General features: G+C 35.0%; 2 protein-coding genes across 3 annotated transcripts in view; one reads left to right on the top strand and one right to left on the bottom strand.

Annotated features, from left to right (window-relative positions):
* Positions 1–25996, bottom strand: part of FBXL13 (F-box and leucine rich repeat protein 13) — a 57291-nt gene extending 31295 nt beyond the window's left edge. Inside the window, 5 exon segments of the mRNA XM_053943559.1 lie at positions 1552–1661; positions 4666–4692; positions 4843–4897; positions 23496–23652; positions 25327–25996. Coding sequence (XP_053799534.1) covers positions 1552–1661; positions 4666–4692; positions 4843–4897; positions 23496–23652; positions 25327–25377 — 400 coding nt within the window. The 5' untranslated portion in view covers positions 25378–25996.
* Positions 1504–19474, top strand: LRRC17 (leucine rich repeat containing 17). Of its 2 annotated transcripts, XM_053943912.1 has the most exons (5): positions 1504–1618; positions 5599–5729; positions 8854–9721; positions 13183–13338; positions 14591–19474. In XM_053943912.1, exons 3-5 carry the CDS (start codon positions 8962–8964, stop codon positions 14992–14994), a joined length of 1320 nt encoding a protein of 439 aa, XP_053799887.1. In that variant the 5' UTR covers positions 1504–1618; positions 5599–5729; positions 8854–8961; the 3' UTR covers positions 14995–19474. The 2 variants fall into 2 exon arrangements, with proteins under 2 accessions (XP_053799887.1, XP_053799888.1); XM_053943913.1 differs by lacking the exon at positions 5599–5729.

The following is a 25996-nucleotide window of genomic DNA, read 5'->3' as shown; positions in this document are numbered from 1 at the left end:
TTAACATAATCACACATTTCCAGCTGGGCTTTCTAATTAAGCATTCAAATCCTACAGAACTAGTGGCAATAAAACTCATATAAAAAGAACTGTTATGTTTAAATGAAAGAAAAATGAAAAAAAATTAAATATACATTCTATAGAATATTTTAAGCATAATTTCAATGTTAATAGTATAACTCCTCTACAGTTTTCCAACTAATTCTGAAATGTTAGCCTTACAAAATTTCCCTTTGGTTTAGTTTATCCAGTGAGGGGGAAGAAAATATTTTTAAAGTCTTTTATCCAACTGTGATGGTTTTTTTTGGTTTTAACTGTTCACTTAAGTACTTGGTCACAACCATTGAGCACTGTTCCAGAATCCAAAAATGGAGAAAGCTGTGGAATTCCTTTCAGGGCTCTCAAATACACTGGCAAGCAAACCCACTGTCCTCCAGTAGGGGAGGATTGTGGTTTTCCCTGTTTGATGATGATCACTTCTCCCTGAGCACTATTAGATCATACTTTCTAGAGGCAGATCCCTACAGCTCATGATGACACTTCTAAACAAGCAGGAATGATGCTTTCAGAAAACAGAACAAATTACTGGCATTTTGAAAAAGTTACTCAGAGGTAGGTAGTTCTTAACTTTCCTCTAACCTCAGCCCTCATTTCAAACTTCACCCTGTCACTGCACTACAATCTCAGCATGATTCCCATGAACAAGAAACAGACACTTGGTAAAGAGTAATCAGAACAAGACTGTTGCCCCATCTGCCTCATTCTTTGTTCTGAAAAGGTTTTGTTAGGTGGAAAGTTAAACTGTTATATTGCTCAGACTCCATCTCTATCATTTCACATGTATTTTGTTATATGGAGAATCTTTTCAATTTATAAAGAAATTTATGGTTGAGTCTTTACTTAAACATTAGGAGACTTTCATTGTCTTACAATTTGGCATTTCATATTGCTTTTGGACTATGTTTCAAGATACAGTATATATTTGAAAGTTTCCAAAATAGTATTGCATTCTAAAACCTTTGTTTTCTTTACAAGTTTAGTAGGATACCAAAGTAATCTAAAACATAACTATTTTTAGATTGCAGTTATAAATACAACTTCAATTTATATATTAAACCAATGTAAAACTGCAACAAGAGTTCACTTTTTAATTAACTTCCTTCTCAGGAAGTCAACTGTAAATTTGCATTATTTTTCCAGCACAGGGTGGCTTTTTTTTTTTTTTTTTTTTTGATAACTTAATAAAAACTGCATTTTTAAAGCTCCCAACTAATCATGACATAAAATTAGTCTATTTCTGGCTACAAAAAGCAAGCCTTGTTCTCATTATGCAATAAGTACTAGCTGTTTATAGATCTGACAGTTTGCTGGAAGCGATCCAAACCTATAGTGCTATTATTCCTCAGTAAAACTTAAACAGCTGTAGTCATGTAATTCAAAACCCTGGAAGGCTGCTGCAGTGCTTGCTCAACCTCAGTATACCATGAATGCAGGATGCTGCCAGTCATATAAAGGATCCTCTGCTTCACATTATGAAAGAAAGACGTGAACTACAAACCTGAATGCAACCTGGAATTTCCAAACAGATGATCTTGTGACAGCCTTTTCAAGAGTCCAGGTATGGTAAACCTTTGTCTGTGAATTTTCTGCAGTGAGCCAAAAAACCACAAAAAACAACAGAGCAATTTGTTACAAGGGCACAATACAGAATCAAAAGAACATAAAATGTCATAGTTAAAGTTTCCTGAAAATTACTGTAAAGAACAGATGTTCAGTATGAAATAGAATTATTTACTTGCTGAAGTTTGAAAGTCCATTTCTTCTGCTGCAGTTTTTCCTCTGCTTTTGTATTGCAAATTAGTGGGGAATAGCACTATTATGCAAGATATTTCGCCATATGAAACCAGTAACATTGTAAAATTATCTTAAGCAACTGCAATAGCATACTTTTTTAACTAATTGGAACTTCTTTGTGCATACTTTGCAAGTATGACTTTTCAGTGTAAGTTTGTTGGACTGCTTTTGCCATTGATTTTACAAGCAGTGCCTACTGGAAATGAAAACCAGATCTCTATCAAAAGATATTAAAAGCAGGAATGTGTAGTTTAAACTTCTCAAGTAATATAATTATTTAGAAGAGTATTATTAAAAGAATCTGAAAAATTGTAAGAGTTACAGAAGTGAGTAATGTAATTTTAGGTTTTGATCAGTTCTTTTGGAAAACATTTCTTTATACTAAATATTAATTAAGAGAAAGCAAATTGTGTAAGTGGAAAATGTTAATCAACAGCAGTCTGTAAAATCAAGAATCTATACTCTGAAATTACTTAAATTTCCATCTGCAGGTTTATATCATACTGAAAAGTATTCCTTTGACTGAATGACATTTCTAACTGGAAAAAATAATAATTACCATAAGCACCACAAATGAAAGCATACAGAAAATCAAAACCTAGAGTTAGGACTTTCTGCCCTGGTAGACATTTAGTCGTAGTCATGCGGTTCTGCAAGTCAGCAAAACGAGGCATTTTGAAGAAGATGGGAACTCCCACTGAGGAGCTGACTGCTTAAGGAGTGGTATACTGACTTTTGGAATTGACTTTATGCTTTCAATACAGAGCGGGGAAACATGCTGAACACAAATGCAAAGAGGAAGTGTTAAAAATGCCCTTGTAAAAAAAAAGTACAAAAATGTGAAGAAAGTAAATATAAGATTACATTTCATGAAAAAAACCCAACAATGTGCATTAGAACCAGATATTAGAATATAAAGGCATGTGTTATTTGTGATGCCTTTTTTTTTTTTTTTTGACATGGAAATGTTTAATTCATATTAAGTACAAAAGTAAAGTATCCTTTGTAGAAGGCTGAGCTATTTTGCATTTTAGTGTAATATCCTGCAGAAATGAGTGGGGAAAAATAAAACTTGGAGAAGTATACTTCCAAATATATCTGATAAAATAGATAATAAATTGAGAGACTGGGGTAAATACTCTGGTAGCTCTGAGTCTTTTTAATCTATATGTTGCTGCAAGGCTGCACAATTTAAGATACAGGTAAGCCTTTCTTATGGCATTTTGAAGACTGTGATCAAAACCTCACAATAACTTTGAAGAGATACTGTTTTCCTTATTGGTTATATGACCAATTTTTGATGATCCGAGAATTTTAACACATGCCTTCTTTTTCCATTTTTAAAGTGACATCTTCCTTAAAATCAAGGAGCACACAGACTACCAAAAATCCTTGTTTTGTGCTACAGCTAAATTCTGCAGGAATTCTGTCATACCAGTTTTTCAATTAATTTTGACATTTGCAGTCTCAGGATCATTGTTTTGAAGCAATCTGACAAACTCACCTTCTGACATTTATTCCTGATGGACAGTGTTCATGTCTACCATATGTGACAGAGGTTTTCAGAGGGAAATTTAATAATTAAAATTATCTCTGCTGTGCAATATGGAGGCTAAAATGCTTGTATGGAATCGTATGAAAGAATAAAAAATGACCCCTACACTCCACTAGCTCCTTGTCCAATAAAGGATGTCTGATACACCACAGCAAACTTCACATGCAGCACTATGAAATGCAATACTGCCACCTCTAAGCACTTTGTGTTAGTTACCACAGTACACAGGACCTGTGCTGAGCTAATGCTTTTGGGATTGCCATGTGAAATGTTAATGAAATCTGTCTGCTATCAAATTCTTCACAGGACAGCAGCTTTTTGTACATCCCCATAATCTCAGAAACAATGAGCTTTGATTTTTGTCTAAAAGTTATCAATACAAAAAGTGTAATCTTATGGTTTTAAATCAGAAGCATCATGTGTGACTGGGAAAATTTCATATTAACAAGGTACAGGATAACTGCAAAAGGTCTTTTGTCAGTGGAGAAATTTTCTTTGCTATTTACACATCAAAAAAATGATGTTCCAAACTTCAGTAGAAATATATGGAAATCTTAAAAGACAAAATATCAGCCAACACAGAAAAAACACAGATTATAATAAAAGTAATACTGATGAGATGAGTAGTAGCATTGGACACACTCATGCAAATCTTTGCCAAAACAAATGTTAGTTATATGAAGATATGGCATTTCAGACTAAGAAAAACAGAAGTCTATCAATGTATTATGCAAATGACAAAGAAAAATATGTTTTTGAACTTCATGGGGATGTTGTTGAAAGACATACATTTGTTTTCCTCATAGGAAAAAGAAACAATGTACAGCTATTCTTCAAATTCATATACATCTTTGTGATGACTGCTCTTGTGAACAGCTCATCTCATTTCTTCCATGGCAGCTTTTAATCCAGCAACTTTACCTGCCAGGCAGACCTTGAATCTCTAGGGATACCTCTGAAACAGGAATGGCAGACTTTTTAAAGACTGTTAAGTTCTCTGCCTTCAGCTCATTGATCTTCCAAATATCAGTTTGGAATAACTCATTCTTTTGCAGTTGTCACACAAGGCCTTGGCTCACACAATGCACCTATCCACAATCCTCTCTTTCAAAAATAAAATTTTAACAACATATCTAACTTCCAAACTTCTTGCATCATCATGAGGAACTGGACATGCACATGAAATTTTTGGATAGCATTTTCTTTCAAAAGCTTCTGTGAAACTGTGAAATACATAAGGGAATCTAGCATATATTTTTAGATGTACTAAAAAGAAAAAAGAACTGCTATATAAATAAAATCTGTGGGGCATATAATTTTTTATAGCAGAAAGAATCCTACAAATAACTCAAAAATAGTATTTCTATTACATATACCTCTAAATTTCCTGCAAGATTTAAAAAAACACACTTTCATATTTCTTTTTAATTTACCTTGTCAATAGTCGTAGAGTTCCATTAGTACTATCTCTATATGACAGATTTAAATATATTTAAACCAGCTGAATAATAAAAAAATCCACCCAGAAGTATATTAAAATTATATTTGTATGTACATGTACATGGGAAAAAACCTGAGTAAGTATCTTTAAGTCATCATAATAATTTCTGTACATCTCAGCCATTTTCTTTGGTAGCCTCAGAGCAGAATACTGAGAGGTGTGATGCTACTGTTACTAACTTGAAGTATGGTCATTTTATTATTTTAAAGGATACCTACATTTATGGACATGTATTTAAAGGATACAGTCCTATAGAGCACAGGGGACTTATCACACGATTGAAGGTTAGCACACGTTAACACATTTTGCTAAACCAAGATTACTGTTAGCCAATCCTGGTATCTAAAACTATTGGTGAATTTTCTCCATGAACTCTGGTAAATTTCTCTAACCAGTAATATAATTTAATATAATATAATTTACACAACGCTTCTTGTTTAGTTCTACCTTCTAGGTGGAACATTAAACTTGAGTAATTATAAGGCTTCCATATTTTATTGACCTGCAGAACAAGTACTACTCATATTGTTCCATTCTTATATAAAGGGAACAAATCTCCTAGTATGAAAACTTTTTCACAATAAATGTCAATATAATGCAAAGGCAAAAAGTCAGTACTTGTACATGAAAATGTAGTAGTTGAGCCTGTGTCTTTTTCCATGTTGTGATCACCTTTTCCCTATTTCAGTTATCAGGCAAAAGGACCATCCAGATAACTGGAAATTCAATACCAGCCAATCCTAAAGAGGAAAGTTTGTGCTTTTGAAATATATTCCTGCAACAAAGGATTTGAGGGAGGAGATATATCAGTATAAATAGGTATGTAGATGGAAGGCAACCATAACCTGGAAAGGAATGAAGGCACAGGGAGTGGTGAGAAAGCTGGGGGGAATGGTGATGAGGAAAATCTCTGAAACCTTCCATGCAAAAGCAGCATAAAGGGGTCTATTTTAAGTGTCTGAACAGAAACACTTGTAGCTTGGGAATCAACCCAAGCAGGGACTGAAGTCAGGTACAGAACTGTGATTGCACTGGGACTCCAGAGATGCAGAGAGATAGCACATGCAACTGAAAAGGTGCCATGGAAGGTTCCAGAATATTTAGGAATGACAGCCCAGAAAGGTGAGAATGGGCTGCACTCCATGCAAAATCATGCCTGAAGGCATGGAGCTTTGCATTGAAATGAGTGACAAATCAACCAAGAGCTTATTTGTAATGATTAGAAGCCAGACCTATGAGCATTACATCATGGTAGGGATCTGCTGCAGACTGCTTGATCTACTTGATCAAGATGGGATGGTGGATGAAACCTTTGGGCAGCTGAAGGAAGCTTTACTCTTGCCTACCCTGGTTACTCATGAGAGACTTTAGCCACTCCTATATGATGCCAGAAAACATGGTTGGGCATGAACAATCCAGGAGACTTCTAGAGTATGTTGAAGACAATTTCTTGATCCAGCTGCCTGACAAGTGGTCTAAGGAATGTGTTCTTCAACAGGTGAAGGAATGTGAGCTTGAGTGAATGTCAACTTGAATGAACTTGAATGGCTTTGGTTACTGCAGCCATGGAAATGAGAAAATGAGAAGTTCAAAATCCAGACGGAAGAAAATTGGACAAACTGTAAAAGAAAAAACCCTGAACTTGTTAGCAGATTTTGGCTAGTTTAGGGATCTGTTTAACAGGATCTCACAGTAGACAGCCCTGGACAGTAAAAGGGCCCAGAAGAACTGGTTAATCTTCAAGGACAAGCTACTCCATTACTTTTTAGCCTCGGTTTTTACAGCTAAGGCTTGTCTGAAGGCTTCCCAGGTGCCTGACTGGAGCCTGTGAGCAGAGTGTGTGAGAGTGAAGGAATACACATCATAGAAGAAGTTAATGTCAGGGAGCACCTGAGAAAATGGGATGAGACAGGGTGCATCCAAGAGGAAGAAAGCTGTCTCTTGCCATTGAGAGGCCTCACTCATTTTTGAAAGGTCATGACAGTCAGAGGAGATTCCTAATGACTGGAAGATAGGAAATGTCACATTCATCTTCAGGAAACATTAGAAGGTCCAAGAAACTGCAGGCCAGTCAGCTGCACTTGAGTCCCTGGGAAGTTTATGTAGCAAATCCTCCATGAAGCCCTGTCCAAGCACATAAAGGATGAAAAAGTGACAGCGAACAGCCAGCATGAATCTATCAGGGGCAAAGCATTCCTCACTAATTTGACAGTTTTCTATTATGAATTTACTAGATCTATTGATAAGGGAGAAAAGCAGCCCTTGCATAACTAACTGGACTATCCTAAACCATTTTTGTTTTAAGTTTTTAAGCTGTATTTTATCTATGGTAATTTTCAAAAACTTGTGTGTAAATATTGGTGTTTCTGGGCTAGAACACTGGATGTACACTTCACTAAAAAGTGACTACAAATGACACAAAATTATTTTTTACATGCTTGACTCTAGAAATTGCCTATAAATGCAGGAATATATTGAGAAACATAATTTCTGAACAAAATATTAATGTTATTCTTAGATTGATTTATTATAAGAAAAATTTGCCTATATAAGAAAAATTGTCTTTTCTAAGAAATTATTAATTAAAGCAAAGTCAAACATTGTTTCTCCATCAAGGAAGAGCAATGAAAAAACATTAAAAAAAATAATGGAAGCAAGATAAAATTAAAAATGTTAAACTGAGAAAAAAAATGGACAAATATGCAATGGTGATTGCATTCTTAGACACCTTTCAAATTAAACTCCTTAAAAATATCAAGAAATTTAGTGAGACATTTTTAGAGCCCAAGTAGCTACTGAAGGAATAAAGGAAGTTGTAAACAATACAGGATTAAAATGTTTTGTTGACAACTCCAAGCTTATAATAACAACAAAACCCTCCTCCCAGACTGGTGAAGTTTTGAAGCCTGTTTATCAAAATTAATTGATATTGAATATATAATTTTGTCCTGCAAAAAACCAATGAGAACTTCACAGATTATCTCTGAATCTTACTAAACTCCATTTTTAAATACTTAAGAACACAAGTCTCTACTTTTTATCAAGAAGATTTGTAACCCAAATAGCCACAGCAATTGATAAAATCTTTCTTCATGGTATAAATTAGAGTTTGTAGAAGGAGCTTGTAGTTCTTATATTTCATCCCTGGCATTCACAGATATTTAGGTCTTGTAAATTTTTTAATTCATCTAAAACACCCAAAACAAACTTAAAAAACAAACCAAAAAACCACCACCACCACCAAAAAAACCAGCAACAACAACAACAAAAAATCAACCAAGCCAAAAAACTAACAAATTATAGGTGAACAGTTCAAATTCTCAGTGTATGACACAAATCTAAGAACTCCTCATGTAGGTTCAATCTATCTGGGCCAATATCCTGAACCATAATCACAGCAGTTTACTGAGATGAAAGCACAAAATCCCAAAAATTGGGGTAAACAGTCCTGAGAAAATGACTTGAAAACAAGTCCACCCTTGAGCACAAACTAAAACTGGGAGTCTGATGGGCACTGGATGGCTTTCCCTGGTCTGGCTCTGTACATGAGCACTCAGGAAGTCAGAAAAGACCAGCTTCAAACTCCTCGTTTGAGCTCATCTTCCAAGATTAACTTAAATACAAAAAAAAAAAAAAAAAAAAAAAAATCCAGCCTGATGCTGTTTTCCTGAGCACATGAGAATCTCCTAAGATTCTCATGAATCATGAGATCAGTGAGAAACTGGTCCATATAGTTTCCCATGTTTAATTATAATGAAAAACAGCAGACCAGAGTCAGTAAAAACTAACTAACAAACAAAAAGAGATAAGACATTAAATCTTCAAAGTATTTGTGAAATTCCAAGTAGTGTGATGATCGAGTGCTTGACTGCATATTATATACAATCCTCCATGGAAATGCCCATTTCATGTGTTCTAATATTTTACTTTTCTTCCAACACAGGGATCCCACATACCCCAGCTGTGCCTCCTCAGATTTGTACAACACTGATTCAGACCATCCAAAAATTTCAACTGTTCCAACTGTCACAGAAAAGAGCTGAATGTCAGGATGCAAGTAGTTACTATTATATTACTACTTCTTCTTTGTAATGCATGTGACTGTAGGAGGACAAGGAATGGGAGTTTGAGAAACAATGAAAGGGAAAACATCTTAAGGAGAGCATCTAGCACTGTTAAGCGCAATGCCCAAGGCCTAACATGTGATATTTACACTTATCTTCATGAGAAATACTTAGATTGTCAGGAAAGAAAATTGGTTTTTGTGGCACCTGATTGGCCAGAGGATATAAAACACATGCTGCTAGCAAGAAACAGAATTCGTAAATTAAAGAACAATATGTTTTCCAAGTATAAAGTACTGAAAAGTCTGGATTTACAACAGAATGACATATCAAAAATTGAAAGCGAGGCTTTTTATGGTTTGGATAAACTTACCACGCTCTTACTTCAGCATAACCAAATTAAGATTTTATCTGAGGAGATTTTTATTTATACGCCCAGTCTAAACTACCTACGTCTCTATGACAATCCCTGGCATTGCAGCTGTGAACTAGAAACTCTTGTTACAATGCTACAGGTTCCAACAAACAGGAATTTGGGAAATTATGCCAAATGTGTGTACCCAATAGAACTGAAAAATCAGAAGCTAAAGCAGATAAAAGCTGATCAGCTATGTAGTGAAGAGGACAGGCAGGATCCCAAAAACATAAAACGGGAGAAGCCTGAAGCTGTCAAACAACCAGAATTTGATTCCTCTTTGTGCCACATGTACGTGTTTCCTGTGACAACTCTGAACTGCAAAAGAAAAGGTTTGTATCTGTCATTATGCCTGAACTAATGATTTTAATATTCTATTTATTTAATAATTTCTACATTTATTCACACATTATTTACTGCAAATGAACTTAATATAGTACTCACTTTACTTAAATTGTTAATTGTTTTTCTCATGTAACTACCAGCAAAATTAGGAATTCTTCCTGCATTTTACCTCTGCTCTGCAGCCCAAATTCCACAGATATTCCTTAATGCTGTAATGTATCTAATAGAAATCAGCAGGAATAAAACGAAGCATATTACTTAAGTTACTAGTCTGATTGTACAACTATAAACATACTAATCAGTCAAATTACAGCTCTGCTGAAACTGTTGATCTGATACAGAAAAGCACAGAGTGTCTCTTCTTCCTTCCATTGTATAAACACAAAGATAGCAATAACTTTAACAGAAGTGAGCTGTGAAGCAGGACTGGAGCAGCCAGCTGTGTTTTCAATGCCCAGAGGAACCTGATTGCAAAGGAAAGGTTCTGCATCCCCACATTTGCTGCACAAGATTTCTTCTACTAAGGGAAGAAATTGTATGTTTTTGTTCATAAAGAAATACCTCCTCTGTGTTATTCTTCCCAGGACCCAGCAAACAATTCAAAGTTGAGGGGACTTCAAGAAATGTTTTTCAGACACTTGGATCCATTCCATCTCTAAATCTTTCTCAGGCCCCTAAGAGCCACGGTTAAGCCCTCAGGGTAAACCAGATGGGGTATATATCAACATGAAAATGCACATTTATTTGTCCTTTATATTTCCCATATTTTATCCCACGACAAAACAAAACAAAAAAAAGAAAAACAATTCAGAGGAGAATAATTCTTTAACATAACAATTCTGATATAAGAATAATTGCTTGAAGCAGCCAACATTGTGAGACCTTTTTCCCAATTTTAGCAGAGCTCAGCCTGCATGTTTTATTCAGCTGAACTTTATCTGCTTTAAGAGCAACTTGATTTTATGTAAAAACCTCAGTGCACCCTTACTCTTGCACCTTTATGCCAGAGAAAAGCTCAGAATTCAGTATGAGTAGATAATATCTAAATATCAAGGATTAATGATTTTAGCATTTGATTACATGGTTTATCTACTATGTATGTCATAAAAATGGTCTGTGTTCTTTTTTTTTTTTTTTCACCTTGTAAATTCTCTTCCTGTTCATCTGGCTCAATTTTCTCTTTCTTTTACCATGCATCTACTACATCTTTTAATTAATCACTTATGCTGCTTTTATTATTTTTTAATATTCACCTATCTTACCTTTCCTTGTAGATAAGATCTTAATTATTAGATTATAGAGTATGGTCTTAATTATCCTTCATAGAATCTTAATTATATCACTCTTACTATTCAGTAAACTGTTATTGAACAAAGCCAAGGCATAAATTTTAATCCTAATATAAGCAAAGATTGACTTTACAGCTCTCCCCACTTACTGGTATCAAAGAGATGAGCTGAATACACAAATATACCCAAAAACTTCTGGGGAAAAGAATTCTACTTTTTTCTCTAAGTTCATATAAACATTCAGTATGATGTAATCTTCATGGGAGTTTCAAAGGGGTTTACGGTATTTGAAAGCATCATTTATTGTCTTTAATATTAATAATGGAGGAATAAAGTTATTTCAACCTCTACTCGACAGTACTAGAGGGTACAGGGACTCCCTCCTTCAGGTCAAGAACTAAGTATATCAACCCAGAACTTCCTGCATGCCTAGCATGGACACATTGAGTATGTTTCAATACTTTTTTGGAAGTACTAGATCTACTGTGCATATGCTTGACAGCTGGATGCAGATATCCAATGGATATTTGGTATTTCTGAACATATGGCAATCTTTGATGAAAGCATTGTACTTAGTGTCTTTGTATATGAATATTGTACGTCAGACACACAATTTCACTGGAATTTGCATCAGAAATAAGAGTGTAATGCACACAAAATCCAGGGAAAACACACACATTTCTCTAAATCTGTGTGGACAAGAATTCAGAATAGAAAAAAATAGTGCATCAGTTGCCAAACCAGTAAGATGACATTGAAATCTGCAATCCATTATTCCTTTACGATGGAAGGAATGGAATGACAAGCACTCGCTCTAACACTATTAAGTATGTCTAAAGACATACAGGTCAGGAGCTTTCAGTTAATGTCAGAAAGTTCACGAAAGAAACATCTTAAAAATACATTTATCCATGTGTAGGTTCTCTTTTTTTTAAAATAATTTGCTTATATCTCATCAGACCAGTGATAAGCCAGAAAGCCAGAACCTGTGGTACTCCAGAATGAAATACTCTATGCCCTTGATTCTGTTTAAAAAAAAAAAAAAATTAAAAAGCAAAAAATAAAGAAGCAAAAGCAGTTTGTTTGCATTTCTACAAAGAATTTGTATTTTTAAGGACAGTTGAAAAAAAAAAATCTGCTTTCTAGTACTGCCAAACTCTCCAAGTCTCTAAATTCTCTAAATTCAAGCATTATTTGCATTCATTTGGTGATAGATAGGCCCTGAAACTTTCACATCTGCAGAAGCAGGAAGCAATCCAACCACAGCAGGCTGGAGTAGTTATAATATTTATGTATTTATAATACCAAAGCTCTGCTTATAATCAGATATGAGGCAGGAAGACTCTGGTATGTTGCTGTAGTCTCAAAAATACCTGATTCATTAGCTATCTTCAGAACTTCAGAAGTACAGTGACCACACAGAGTCCAGCACAGAACCAGAAATGACTTGCTGTCATTCAAAGACTGTCAAATAAGAGACACTGCTCGTTTTCTTGTTATGACAGTGCAGGATTAGAACACTCATCGAGCAAATATAATAATCCTGGAGATTAGGTTTGTTAACAATACCCTGAGAGGGTTCAAACCACAGTCTGCACTTCTCAAGCATGGGCCCTTACTACTGCAGTAGGAGCTGTTCTTTCTGGAGTCCTTTTGCCAGGACACTGTAACGATATGGACACCGATGACTGAGAGGTCCTCAGCTACTTTGGAAATGCCAGTGATAGAAGTAGGAGAGAGAAGCAGACAAAATGCCACTCTGCTGCATGAGTGGTTTTTTATATAGTTACTCTAGTTTCTTTTCTTTAAGCAATCAAACCCTTCATGCACATTTTTTATATCAGTATCGTATCTTTACTACTTACCCTATTCCTATGTGAACGGTCTAGTTCTACTAAAATAAAAATATAAACCACAGAGGTTTTACTATAAGCACTATGGAATAGAACAATTTTCACATGAAATGTAAAGGCACAAGTAAAGAAAGAATGAAAATCAGAAGTTGAAAAAACATGGTGGCACTAGTAGAGGGGATAAAAGGGAAAGAAAACAGGAAAAAATGTTAGACTGAAAATACTCTGTCTGGCATGCAACTGTGATACCTAAGCAGTAAGAATAATCTAAAGCTGATACAAGTTATGTATTTTTCATTTTTTAAGATTTAAAGAAAGTTCCAGGTAACATACCTCCAGATATAGCTAAACTTGATTTGTCCAACAACAAAATTAGACAGCTACGAGCCAAGGAGTTTGAAGATGTCAGTGAACTGAAGATATTAAATCTAAACAGCAATGGAATAGCATACATTGATCCTGGTAAGAATAGTTTTAAATACTTATTACAAATTATTTCTCTTGTATTAAATACTGCCTCTATAAGATATAAACTGGGGGGAGGGAAGGAAGGATTAAAAATCTAGAAGTTGGTGCAAATTTTACCTTTTGTACCTTTCACTTCATAGAATAAATGTTTGCACTGAAATATATTCATCATGAAAATCAATAGAGAAAGACACATTTCAGTTGCCCTTTCTTAATACAAAACTAACCAAGTACAAAAGGTAATTCTGGAACCTGAAGGCTAACAGTTTTCCAAAATGCTAAGTAGTTTAATGATTTTTTAAATATCTTTGCCACATCTAAGAAAACAGGACATATAAGGAGGCTACTTTTTGATTATATTGTACGATAAAATAACAGACAAACCTAAAGGATTTAAACTTTTTGGTTAAAAATCACTACATAGAATTGCTTTTAAGTTATATTTTATTAGAACTCAAGTGCCCTTATTGGCAATTTGTTTATAGCCAATGTGCATTTAGATTTAATTACGAAAGCAGAGATAAACTGAGAGAAAGAGAGAGAAAATGCATCAAGTAAAAAGGGCCTTATCTAGTACCATCTCGGCAATTAAATAGCATCAGAAAGTGTTAATATTGGTAAAATGGTACTTGAAGTTTAACATTACACAGTTTATTTATTTAAATGAAGACTTCTGCTATTAAATGAAACAGTATTCTTGCAAAAAGTATGAACTGCTCTCTGAAATGTAACTCACAAGCATTATTATGAAGCTTCATGTTTTACTCCATTCCAAATCTTAAAACATTACTTTGAAGGTTCTATACATGCACACAAATACCCATATATACACAAAAACCTCTAGCTCTGTACATTGTCTAATAATAAGTTTCCATATTCCTACTTCTGTATCATGAAATAACAGTAGGATTCAATGAGCAAATCAGGCATTCATCTACCTCCACTGTCTCTATTCTACACTCAGGCAGACTCATGAAGTGCTTTATAGCTTTACCAGCAGTGCAACTCTCCCAGTATTTCTCACTTCTGACGGCATGTGCCATATTTTAAAGTTCAATGTTTGAGAAATCCTTTTGTAGCCTTTTAGCAAAAAAAACCCAAAAAAACCAAAGTAAAAACCAGTAACTGTAAAATTTTAAAAATGTTTTTCCTCTTCTAGATATGCATATCTTTCCTGTCACAGATATGAATATTTTTTTCTAAGTTAACTTTATAAGGTACCAATAACTATTTTTCTATTGATTAGCTGCTTTTTCAGGCCTCAATAACTTAGAGGAGCTGGATCTATCAAACAACAGCTTGCAGAATTTTGAATATGGAGTACTGGAAGATCTTTACTTTCTGAAAATACTGTGGCTGAGAGAGAATCCTTGGAGATGCGATTACAACATACACTATCTTTTCTACTGGCTGAAGCACCACTACAATGTTCACTACAATGGCCTAGAATGCAAAATGCCTGAGGAATACAAAGGATGGTCTGTTGGAAAATATGTTCGAAGTTATTATGAGGAATGCCCAAAAGACAAGCTTCCCATTTATCCAGAAACTTTTGATTTGGACAAAGATGATGAGGAATGGGAACGACACAAAGAGGAAACAGTTCAGACAGTAAAGAAGCATGGTGTAATTGTCACCGTGATAGGCTAATAAGGGAATCCTTTCCCTTAGTAGATTTAAATATCTGATATTTGAGAAAGAAAAACATGCTGTTTACATTTGTTCTAATTATTCTGTTGGTTTGTAGGACATTCTGCCTACAAAGATGTCTGTTTATTGCCGATAATAACTACAGAATGACATTAGTTCGACAGCATCCTTCATCTAGTAATTGTTTTTGACAATTTGTTCTGGACACTCTTGTGAAATATTTTGGCAAATATTTGAAACTATACAGTAAAAATCGATAGACACAAATGTACATAATTATGGTGGGGGGAAGCTGTCTTATGTATGGACACAGTTTATGTGTTCACACAGAAATAGCTGCAGGATTGTGACTGAGACCCATTTTTCCCGAATGTATTGACAGTCTTTTGTATCTATCAGTTTCCTGAAATATTCCCAGAAAACGTTTCTGAGATTTTTATATCTACTTCCTGTTGTTTTATTGTAGACCAAAAAAAAAACCAAAAAAACAAATTTAAGACTAACCTTAAATACAATTCTAGAAAAAGAGGAACGACAGTTGTTATACTAATTAGGATTCAAACACAGAAGGTGGGTTTCACTTGCTGATTTATTAGTGTTCCTCCTCAGTCTTGAAACAATAACTTAGCCTCTGCCTCTTCCATACCTGAAGTGCCTTGAAACGATAAGTAGCCAAGACATGGTTGGTTCCCAAGATCCAGCTCCACGTGCTCATAATTGCCTTTTTTGGTTTTTGAGGCAAGCAGAGCTGAAATCTTTCTAGGAAGAATTTCATGTTGTTGTATCAGTTTGACACAGATTACATGCCATCACTTCCAGGTGACGAAGATCATGTGAAGGATGCTGTGGTCTGCATCCAGCACATCAGTGCCCACCCAAACTGAAGGTAAGGATGCTTTTGAAAGCTCAGAAGTGTGGGACTTTCTCTAAGTTCACTCTTCTCTCAGCTCATTTGTAAAATGCACATTACAGCACCTCCTTGTCAAACATCTATCTATGTGAATACACATTGATTAAAACCTGTGATCATTCTAACACTACAGTAACAGGGCAGTACAAATGCCTCAGCTAAATAGATGAGATCTCTAAAGATAAAATTCCTTGCTGCATAATATACTTAGATCATAAGAAATGCGTATGTGCAGAGTAGAAATTCAGGGCCAAGACTTTAAATTTCTCTTGACTATCATGGAAGAAGTTCTGGGAGACTCCACAGAGAAACTTTCCTCCTTTAAAGATCTGGAGACAATGATGGTGTTTGTGCATTCCTCTGGTGCTTTAACCACAAGTCCCAAAGGTTGCTCATTTTGTTCTACAAGACAAAGCACTCAGTGGTTTAGTGCTAACATGAAATAAAAGAACAACATAAAGGAAAAAATCAGGAGATGTTAAGGGTGATAGGAATGTCAAAGAATCTCAAAGCAAACACATCCTATTATTATTTACATTCCTTTATGTCCTCCATTATTCAGATATGAATATATTTCATGGTGCTTTGCTGACAAACTGGGTAATGTAGCCATTTCTTCTACAATATCCCTCAAAAACTTTATAGCAAAAATACAACAGTATCTGACTCATCCCTGTTCCTGGAAATATCTTAAGCATTATCTTCACTGTTAAAGGTTAATCCTGATAAGATGGAACAGAGAGGAAAATCCCATTTGCCAGTAACATTCACTAAATAGGGCATATTCTGGAAACTAAAAAGTGATGAAAGTAAAAAAAAAAAGTTTGCCTACAAATAGTAGCACGTACTAAGTAATGTTGTCCTCCTCCTCTCAAATTCTGGAGAATTATCTCAATACAGGACAGGCAATGAAACCACAGCAGAACATCTGTTATTGGCAGCACAGCCAATGGTGAAAATCTGAGTAGGAAAAAATGCATTTATAAACCATGTTATGTTAATTTCTGCAAAGAGTCAGTGCTGGGAAAGAATACTAGCTTAAGGCAGGCTAGGTCTGGGTAGAAAAGACAATCCTGGAGAAGAATTTAAGACAGAAGAAGAATATAAGACAAAATCTGTGTGAGAGGTCTCTGATCTCTCAGGTCAGCAAAAAGTACCAGTTGAAAAAGCAGTGGGATAAGACTGAGGACCACATGCAGTGGCTTAATTGCTCTTGTTTGAAGGCCCTGTGGATTCCCAAAGAGACACCCCCACTGAGGATGTGGCAAAGTAGACAACAATAATTGCAGTAATTACAACTACAAATTATGTAAGAACACAACAATAGAAATAGAAGATTGGGGCAAGGATAATATAGGTTAGCATTATCTCCTGACAGTGACACAAATTCTTTGAGAAAAGACTGTATGATCAGAAAAAGCATACAGGAGTTATGAAGGCAATGCAGAAGGAGGTAGCACAAGAAAAAAGACAATAATATATCTGAAAAACATACATATGGGGAAAATTACTAACAATTGATAAAAACTTCAGTATTACAGAGTTAACTGCTATTTCTCTGAGCTTCTCAAAAATGTACTGTAAAGTACAACCTCCATCAAACACCACAGCCACAAAACACAATTTAATGTTGACATCTCTATGTTTCTGTACTATTTAACCAAAAAGGTCTCAGAAGAGCTTCCATGTCTAAAAGAAAATAATGGGTCTTCCTCTTCTTTTAAAAGCTCCTTAGGTCTCTTCTTTCAGTAACTTCTCTCTTGATTTCCCTTCTTTCTCTGTCCATAGCCAGGTAATAATGGCATGATACAATTGCATGAAGACAATTGCCTTGTCTTCCTGACATGCAGTGCATGTCCTAGGAGTGCTGCCTTAAGGCATGAACTACAGTGCTCTACAGAGGCAGTGCCCCTCTCTCTACACAGCCACATGAAACACAGGAAAGATAATTTTGTGCCTTATTTTCCATGACAGAATACAGGAAAAATGGATATGTCTGTCAATATTGGAAATAAAACACTTCAAAAGCTTCTGAGGAAATTTTAGCTCCTGCACTATGAATACTAATGGCAGCAGTTAAAGGCAGTTCCCAGGCACACATGGAAGACAAACGATTCTCCAAGATCACTGAGTAGGGGGAGGAATACCACAAACAGCTGAGCCATAACCCATGCATCTCATACACTCATATTCTCTGGCACAGTAACACACTGATTTGCCAAAGACAGTCTGAGCTGGAATCATATTAACATTCACATGCAGATATTAGACAAAGACTATTATTTCATGAATGCACCACAGGCCAAAGTAAAGAGAACATAAACCAAATTTTTTAAAAATTGCACATAATTAATTTATCAAGAAAACCTCAAACAAACATGTTTAGTCAGACAAGCAGACCTAACCCACAGTTAAAATAATTGCTTTTTTAACATTAACAATAAAAGCATGTTGCCAAAATCTGCGTAATGTTGGATTTATTTGGAAAGATGAGGTCAGAACTGTAGCTTGGATAATTTCGAATGGAAAGGTAGCCTATAATTGAACAGACAGTTCAACTCAATTTGTTAGCTGAAAAAAGGTCAAAGGAAAAGAATCTCAATATGATTTTCAATCTCTAAAAGAAAATAGATCGTTTTGCAGCAACATTAAACCATACAGAAGAATTTTAAAAGATGGCACTAGTAGGCAATATGATAAATACAGCTACCCAGTGAATTTCAACATAAAAACATATGTACTTAATCTAAATATCAATAGCATACTGATATAAATGCATTTAATGTTAAAAAAAAAGATTGCGTATCTTCAAAGCTAGAAGAAACAACTTTAAAGTCAGTGTTTTCTAAAAGCCTCTGTAGACTGTCATATATGATTCATCACAACTAGTTTAAAATAGCACTCAGTAGATGTAAACAGACATAATGATTGATTTTGAATCTACAGAAAACATTAATTATCTACAAAAATGGAAAATGCAAGGTTTGTAGAAACAAGAATTGAATTTAGCAAGATAAATGAAAATGGATGGCAATCAACATACTGATACTACAACTTATATAACCAACACTAGATATGAATCCATTAAATAAAGTGACATTAAAGGCCATTTGTATAAAAGATGTAATTCTACCACAACTGTTCTTTACCTTTTTTTAGCTCTAAACACAATAAACATTATGATGATTTTAGTTTTGCACCCAAATACATAAGGAAAAAAAAATCATAGAAGGATTTAACATTTTTAAGTATAACACCCATAGAGGAGGTGATGTGGCTGTGTATGGTTTATTTTGGCTTGCTTTCTTTATTAGCTCCCAAAATTCATTATGATACTGGATTAAATTCTGTCACTAACCAATTTGCACACTGGTATTATTGAGAATGTTATTTTATCCTGTGATATAAAAGCCAAAACCATGACCAAAATACTTTTTATTCTTAGCCAGTTGTTCTTTTTCATCACCAATCTAGAGACTAAATTGTTCTCACTCATAATTACAGTCATTTTCTAAAGCTAAAGAAATCACTCAGATTGCTATAGGCTGCATCAACAATTTCAAGAATGTATTATCTGATTAAATACTAAATGCATTATAGTCTCAAAACATAAAAAACTATTTTTTTATTTTTAAAATAAAAACATTTTCCTTTTCTTTTTATGCATTTAAATTCAGTTAAAGTGTAGGCTAGAAAAGAGTCAATCAGTAACATTCTCCTGTTTCACAAATACTGTGCCAGGAATCAAAAATGTTTGGGATCTTGCCTAGTTGTAGCAGAGGAGTTTTTTTCCTCATGAAAACACTTCCAAGTTTTCAGTCTCTTCATGATAAGATAGATGAGTAACAGTTGGGATGCAGGTGATTCCTTACAAATCAAGTACACTTTCACACTAGGACTAAACCTCTCACACTGATCATAAAGGCTTTTAGTTTTCCTGCCAACTTCTCTGCTTAGTGGAGCATACAACCATATTGAGGAAAATATTACTGACCTGAAATTATTGCAAAATGCTGTCACAAAGGGAATTAACCTCCAAACCCTCAGTCACATGTACTTACATGCACAGAATCAGGAAGAACTAAGATGCTTTTTTGCATCTAGAAGGAATTTGATTTGGCAATAGAATCAAATACTGATTATTTGTGAACGCCATATTAATCTAGGACCATGGTTAGTTTTTGGGGTTTTTTTTAGCTCATTTGTTGTTGTTGTGGTTTTTTTCTTTGTTTTTTTTGGGTTGTTTTTTTTGGTTTTTTGGTTGGTTTTTTTTTTTTTTTTTTTTGTCAGTGAGCCTCTTGTTGGAGGCCAGTAACTAACAGTATAGCCCAGGGGTCAGTACTGGGGCAAGTCCTGTTTAACATCTTCATTAATGACCTGGACAACGAGACAGAGTGTACTCTCAGCAAGTGTGCAGATGACAGATGCAGATGAAGATCTCCTGAACTGGGAACAGTGTCTGATAGACCAGAGGGTCATGTTGTCATCCAGAGGGACCTTGACAGGCTGGAGAAAGGGGCTGACAGGAACCCCATGAAGTTCAGGAAATGCAAAATCTGGCATCTGGGAAGGGACAACTCAAGGCACCAGAACACATTGGAGGCAGCCCAGCTTCAAAATGAGCTGCCAGAAAAGGACCTGAAGGTCCTACTAAACATCAGGTTGAATCTGAGCCTCTGATGTGCCCTTGCCAAAAGAAGATGGGTGGTATCCTGGGCTGTATTAGGAGTGTTGCCAAGAGATCCCGAGAGGTGATTTCCCCCTTCAGCACAAGTGAGGCCATACCTGGAGTACTATGTCCAGTTCTGGGCTTCCCAGTACATGTGAGAAATGGACACATTGGACAGAGTCCAACAATGGGCAAAAAGATGACTAAGGAATTGGAGCACATTCCCTGTTAGTAAGGCTGAGACTTGTGAGTGTTCATTTGGAGAAGGCTCAGGGGGCTCCTGGCAAGGCAGCATTTACTGATACTTTAAAGCTAGGCCAATTAAAAGAACAGCAACCTCAAAGATTCAAACATAACACACATGGATGTCACTTCTGCATAATATTTTCTACATGTTTACATGTTAAAATGTCACATATCCATAAACATTTGCAGTACTGAATTACACCATCGCATGCTGAATTACACCATCACATGCTGAAATAGCTGAGATGCAACACTTAAAATCTGCAATTCTAAGTATGACAAAGAAACCAGAAAGGAACACAGTTAATAACATCCTTCATCACTTTCCCTGAAGCAACTTTTATAAAAGAAAAACGTCATGCTTGTAAAGGAATTACTTTTATAACTGCACAATACTACACTAATGGCAGCAATTTAAACTTGATATGGTAATTGGCTGATAGCAAAAATAAAAAAAAAACACTTTCTAATTTTATCCCATATCCTTTCATTGAAGAGATTTTTTTCATAAACATTTCCAAAGAAGTTTGCATATAAGATATGTAAGTTAATAGTAAGATATCAGCATGAAAACACAGCAAAGATGCCACTGTGGTTTATAGAAGGGTATTTCCATATTAGCTACTCAACTTTCCATAGACAAGAAATTCATTAGCTAGAAATGGAAAAATCAGTAGGAAAATTACTGATAATGTGTCTTTTCCCACTAGCATTTAATTGCTTAGGTAATACAATTCAGGAAATTTGCCTGCTTCTCAAAGTATGTTCAACAAGCTGTCTCTGTTCACTTCTTCCAGGTTTTCTGGCTTTATGTTCTTATCATAGAATTTTTGGAACTTGCTATAGCTACATTAATTTTAAAGACATTTAGCTGATTCAGAATGCAGTTGAGTTGTAAAAATCTTTACAAAGATTTTTAAGGTATAGAAATGTGTAGGCCTTTTCAATAGCAAATTCTTCTTGTGCATTTCTTCAAAGACCTGCATCCATGATAAATATAGTTGGATCCACCATTGTGGATTGGGCTTCTGTAACCAAAACTCTGTTTAATTTGGACATGTGGATGATTTCCTTAACTTCAAAATTCCACCTAATTTAAAACTCAATATGAAGACCACAGCAGCCACCTTTAAAACACAGCAATTATTTTCTGTCAATAACTCGACATCAGGGTACTTTGGTACCACTGACATTTTTTAGGAAACTGTAATTTACAAAGCTAATGGTTTCCAGCTGGCCTTCAGGACAGATCTTGTCCAGCCATAAGTAAAAACTCACTTTTTTTTTTTTTTTTTTTTTTTGGGCACAGGAACAGAACAGAAAGCTGCGATAAATGATAGTGTGCTAATAATTATATTTATACCCTGTAATTTTGAAACGATCCATCACCAAATATCATCTACAGTGCCAGAGACAATAAAGGCCACTAATCATAAGTTCCAGAACTTTGAAAAGTCCAGGCATGCTGTATTTTCCACAGTCTGTGAATGCTCAGAGCAAACACATATTTGGCCTGGAAGAGACAACACCCAATAATGATCTCCTGTTGAAGGAGACTGTATCTACATTCTGGATCCACAAAAAAGAGAACATGAGGATTCACAGAGGGAGAAAAGAAGAGGGAAAGACCTCTGCCTTTCTGCAGCAAATGGTCAGGTACTCAGCCAGAGCAAACCTCTGCTCTGTCTTCTAAACAGAAGAGCTCTTTCTGCATTTATTCATAGTGAATAAAATAGTAACAGCTCAAGAAAAAGAAACCACACAGGTGGCAACCCCACAGATTTGAAATTCTCTCTGGATCAAGGGAGCTGCAATCTTTTAAACAAAAAATGGAAGCATTTCAGTAGACTTCCTGCTTTTCTGTAATAATTTTTGTTCCCTCTGCACTTTACACATAAATAAAGCCATTATTTTGTAGCTTGTTCCAAAGTTCCACAGCCCTAGCTCCCAGCACATGTCCCAGGGCATGCTGAATTATACCTCAAGTGTGTTTAGATGACTTAGTTGACCCAAAATGTCTACAAAAGTGTACACAATATAAATGTACACAATTAAAAAATGACTCAGTTATATACATTCTAATCTAATTGTGGAAGTCAAACCAATCACTGGACTACTATTGAGAATGGACAGAATTTGAGACTATTATTAGCTGAGAATGTCCTGATACGTTCCAGAAACAGAACATCTTTAGCCAGCCCAATCTAGTCAGACTAAAATTTTAAGTATTTTAAGATACTAGTTTGTCTTCTGACTTTCTTAATATGATTTTCACACCTTCCTCACCTCTCATCATGCATTCCATCTAATCAAAGCTAAGACTCCAAGTCTGTGATCCCTCCTGTTTTAACCCTATCACTGCACTCTTCACCTCCCAGAAAAGCATCCCAACACTTTCCACCCCGTACTTCTGACATACATTTCCCTACACCTCCCAGCCAGCACCACTGCTCAGTCTTGGGAGGAGAGTACCATTACCATCTGTCCTCGCACAGAACACAGGGATCTGCCTCTCCGGGCACTCATGGCACCAAGTTGTCACAGCCCAACCTGTGGATGGCATCCTGCAAAAGACAGCTAGATAAATTGGACCAAGAACAATTAATTTATACAGCATAACTTTAGATTATATATTATGTATTTTTTGTCCTATGCAGACCAGCTAACTAGACTTACATGTCTTTTTTTCCTTGTCAGTCTGCACCCACACGTTCCACTTCTGTATAATAACTTTTAATATTTAGATACTATAATGGACTTATTGTAGAGTTGTCATCCACTGTTTTTTTTTCTCATTCCTTTCCAGCAAATTATATTTTATCCATCCTCTGAACTGTAAAACAGTTTCTGACCTGAAGTAAAATCCACAATACTCTGCAATTTTCTGTAAAATTCAAAGCACTCAAGCTCAACAATATACACTTCTGAATAGAACTGATGTTTATTATTCATAATATAAATAACATACACATTGATTGTATTTTTCAGTAGCAATTCATCCACTCATTTTAATAAAATTTCTACTTGTTTGTAATTTTCTCAAGTATGGAGCAATAAAAATATGCTTGCTTCCACTGCCATAAAGTCCTGTTACCATCATCTGTACTTCACTAAAGTACAGATCTGTATTTATGGGAGGACATTTGAGTGTTAATAGAAAATAATTTAAAAGTGCTAGATACATGCATTTGCTTAAGTGCTATTCATATTTCCTTGGCAATACAAAAAAAACTCCAATGTAACAGAATGCAAATTCAATTTGTATCTTACCAATTTTAACCTTTGGTAAAAGTCCCATTTTCCTTCCAGGCTAAGCAATAAGAAATAATTAGATTCAGAACAAAAATGGATTTCAAATGAGTCATATATCACTGATATATTAAAATTCAGTATCTCTCTGTATCTGATTTGCTGAATGAATTAGACTTTCCATGGCTACATTAATTTGCCAAAACCTCCCTTGTTTCATGTTAAAAAAAAAAATCATATTCTTGGGAGAGTTTATAAATGGAACATGTTCTGTTCCAGTCCAACGTGTGTGATAATTAACAAAACTCTAGGCTGAGAGAATCTTGGAAAGGCTGCATTTGAAGGAAAAATGAATAATCTTCCACGTCCTTATTGTATAAGACAATAAGATTAAAAAAAAAAAGGGTGGTGGGTTTGGGTTTTTTTTTTTTTTTTTCCCTTTGCAAGAAGGGCTACTGTATTAGGAAAATATTTGTACTAGAAAGGATTATGAAGTACTGGAATATACTGCCTGCTGAGATTGGTGTGCCTCCAACACCTGTGATATTTAAAATGACTAAAAACACCCTGGACAAAGCTGCACCAAGGTTAACCACAGCACAGCTTGAAAACATTCACCTCCCTGCCAATTCTGTCTTTCTGTGATTCTTAGTAAGGATTTACACCAATGTTCCTAGCAGAGTTGCACCTCCTCTATAACAAGTGCTGTATGCTTTTCAAAACAAAATAGCCTACCTTGCCTAATTCTAAATAGAGGATCATCAAATTTTGTACACATAACAAAGAAATCAGGGGATGTGTTTATTTATTGTGATTGTCACCTTTTAAAACACATTATTATTGTCATATTTTAAAATGTATTATCCCCATTTTTCAAAGGAAAATTTGGATTACATAAAGCATGATCTTCCCAATCTCAAGCACAGAAAACCAAAGAAAGAGTGTAAGAGAACACAGATTGTTTACTTTCAGACCTAAATGGAAATTGTCCTTTTATTTCTGGCTATACCACCATATTTCTCATAAATAGAGCTGATTAAAGTACAGAAATGTCAGGTTTGGAACAGGAGTAAAGTCAGAACTGATGAGTTTTAACACAGAATAACACTAGAGAAAATTAATACAAAATCTAAGTTTGTCATTTCTCTTTATGTTGTTGTGTTAAAATTAAAATTTTTTCCTCACACAAAAGAACAATACAAATATTGCATTGGTAAAATATTTTTCCTATGATGCTCCTGAACTATGTGTAAAATACATATAATTAACCAAAATAAAGTTTCATTAAGTTTCTGCTGTAAAGTCCCATTCTTTTGCACACAATTCTCTAATCATCTAAAATATAATTTATGGCAGTACACAAAGTAGTGCTGTTTTATAAATGTTTTCAGTCACACAAAAAAATTAAATCTTGTCTTTTCCATGTTGATTGTTGCAAATTAAAGGATCTAATTTGAAGTGATGAACATTCAAGTATAACTTTCTGTGTATAGTTAGAAGTACATCACTACCAAATGACGCTACTGTTTTTACACAGAGAAGTTAAGAAAAAGTTAAATTGGCATACAAACCAGAACTAATTTCTGTGCTTGAAGGAAAGCTCAATAACTGAAATTCAGGCTTTCATCCCTCAGATCCACTCTTTTATTGATCAGCTGCATTCAGCTATTTAACATACTAAATATTTGAGTTACTCTTTGCAAAAATTGTTTCATGACCCATTGTTTTGTCAGCCATTTACCACATGATTCTAACTGGTATTTTAATAAACCTTTCTGAATTTCTACAAGACCAAAACTGTGTAAGACTACAGGCTAAAAATACCACTGAAAAAGAAAATATGATCCTTTGAAAGTACAAAAAGCAATGGGCCTCAGAAAATACTGGGGTTTATCTCATGTATTGCTCCTACTCCTAAGAAAATCTAG

The sequence above is a fragment of the Vidua chalybeata genome, chromosome 5 (genome assembly GCF_026979565.1).
Source record: "Vidua chalybeata isolate OUT-0048 chromosome 5, bVidCha1 merged haplotype, whole genome shotgun sequence".
Taxonomy (NCBI): Eukaryota; Metazoa; Chordata; class Aves; order Passeriformes; family Viduidae; genus Vidua; species Vidua chalybeata.
The sequence above is the reverse complement of the archived record's forward strand: the minus strand, read 5'-3'. Positions and strand labels throughout refer to the sequence as shown.

Bases quoted from the DNA above. Each gene is read 5' to 3' on its own strand.
- LRRC17 (XM_053943913.1), top strand. From the start codon at position 8,962: ATGCAAGTAGTTACTATTATATTACTACTTCTTCTTTGTAATGCATGT. The intron at 9,722-13,182 runs GTTTGTATCTGT...TCATTTTTTAAG, and splicing joins TCTGAACTGCAAAAGAAAAG to ATTTAAAGAAAGTTCCAGGT. The intron at 13,339-14,590 runs GTAAGAATAGTT...TCTATTGATTAG, and splicing joins AATAGCATACATTGATCCTG to CTGCTTTTTCAGGCCTCAAT.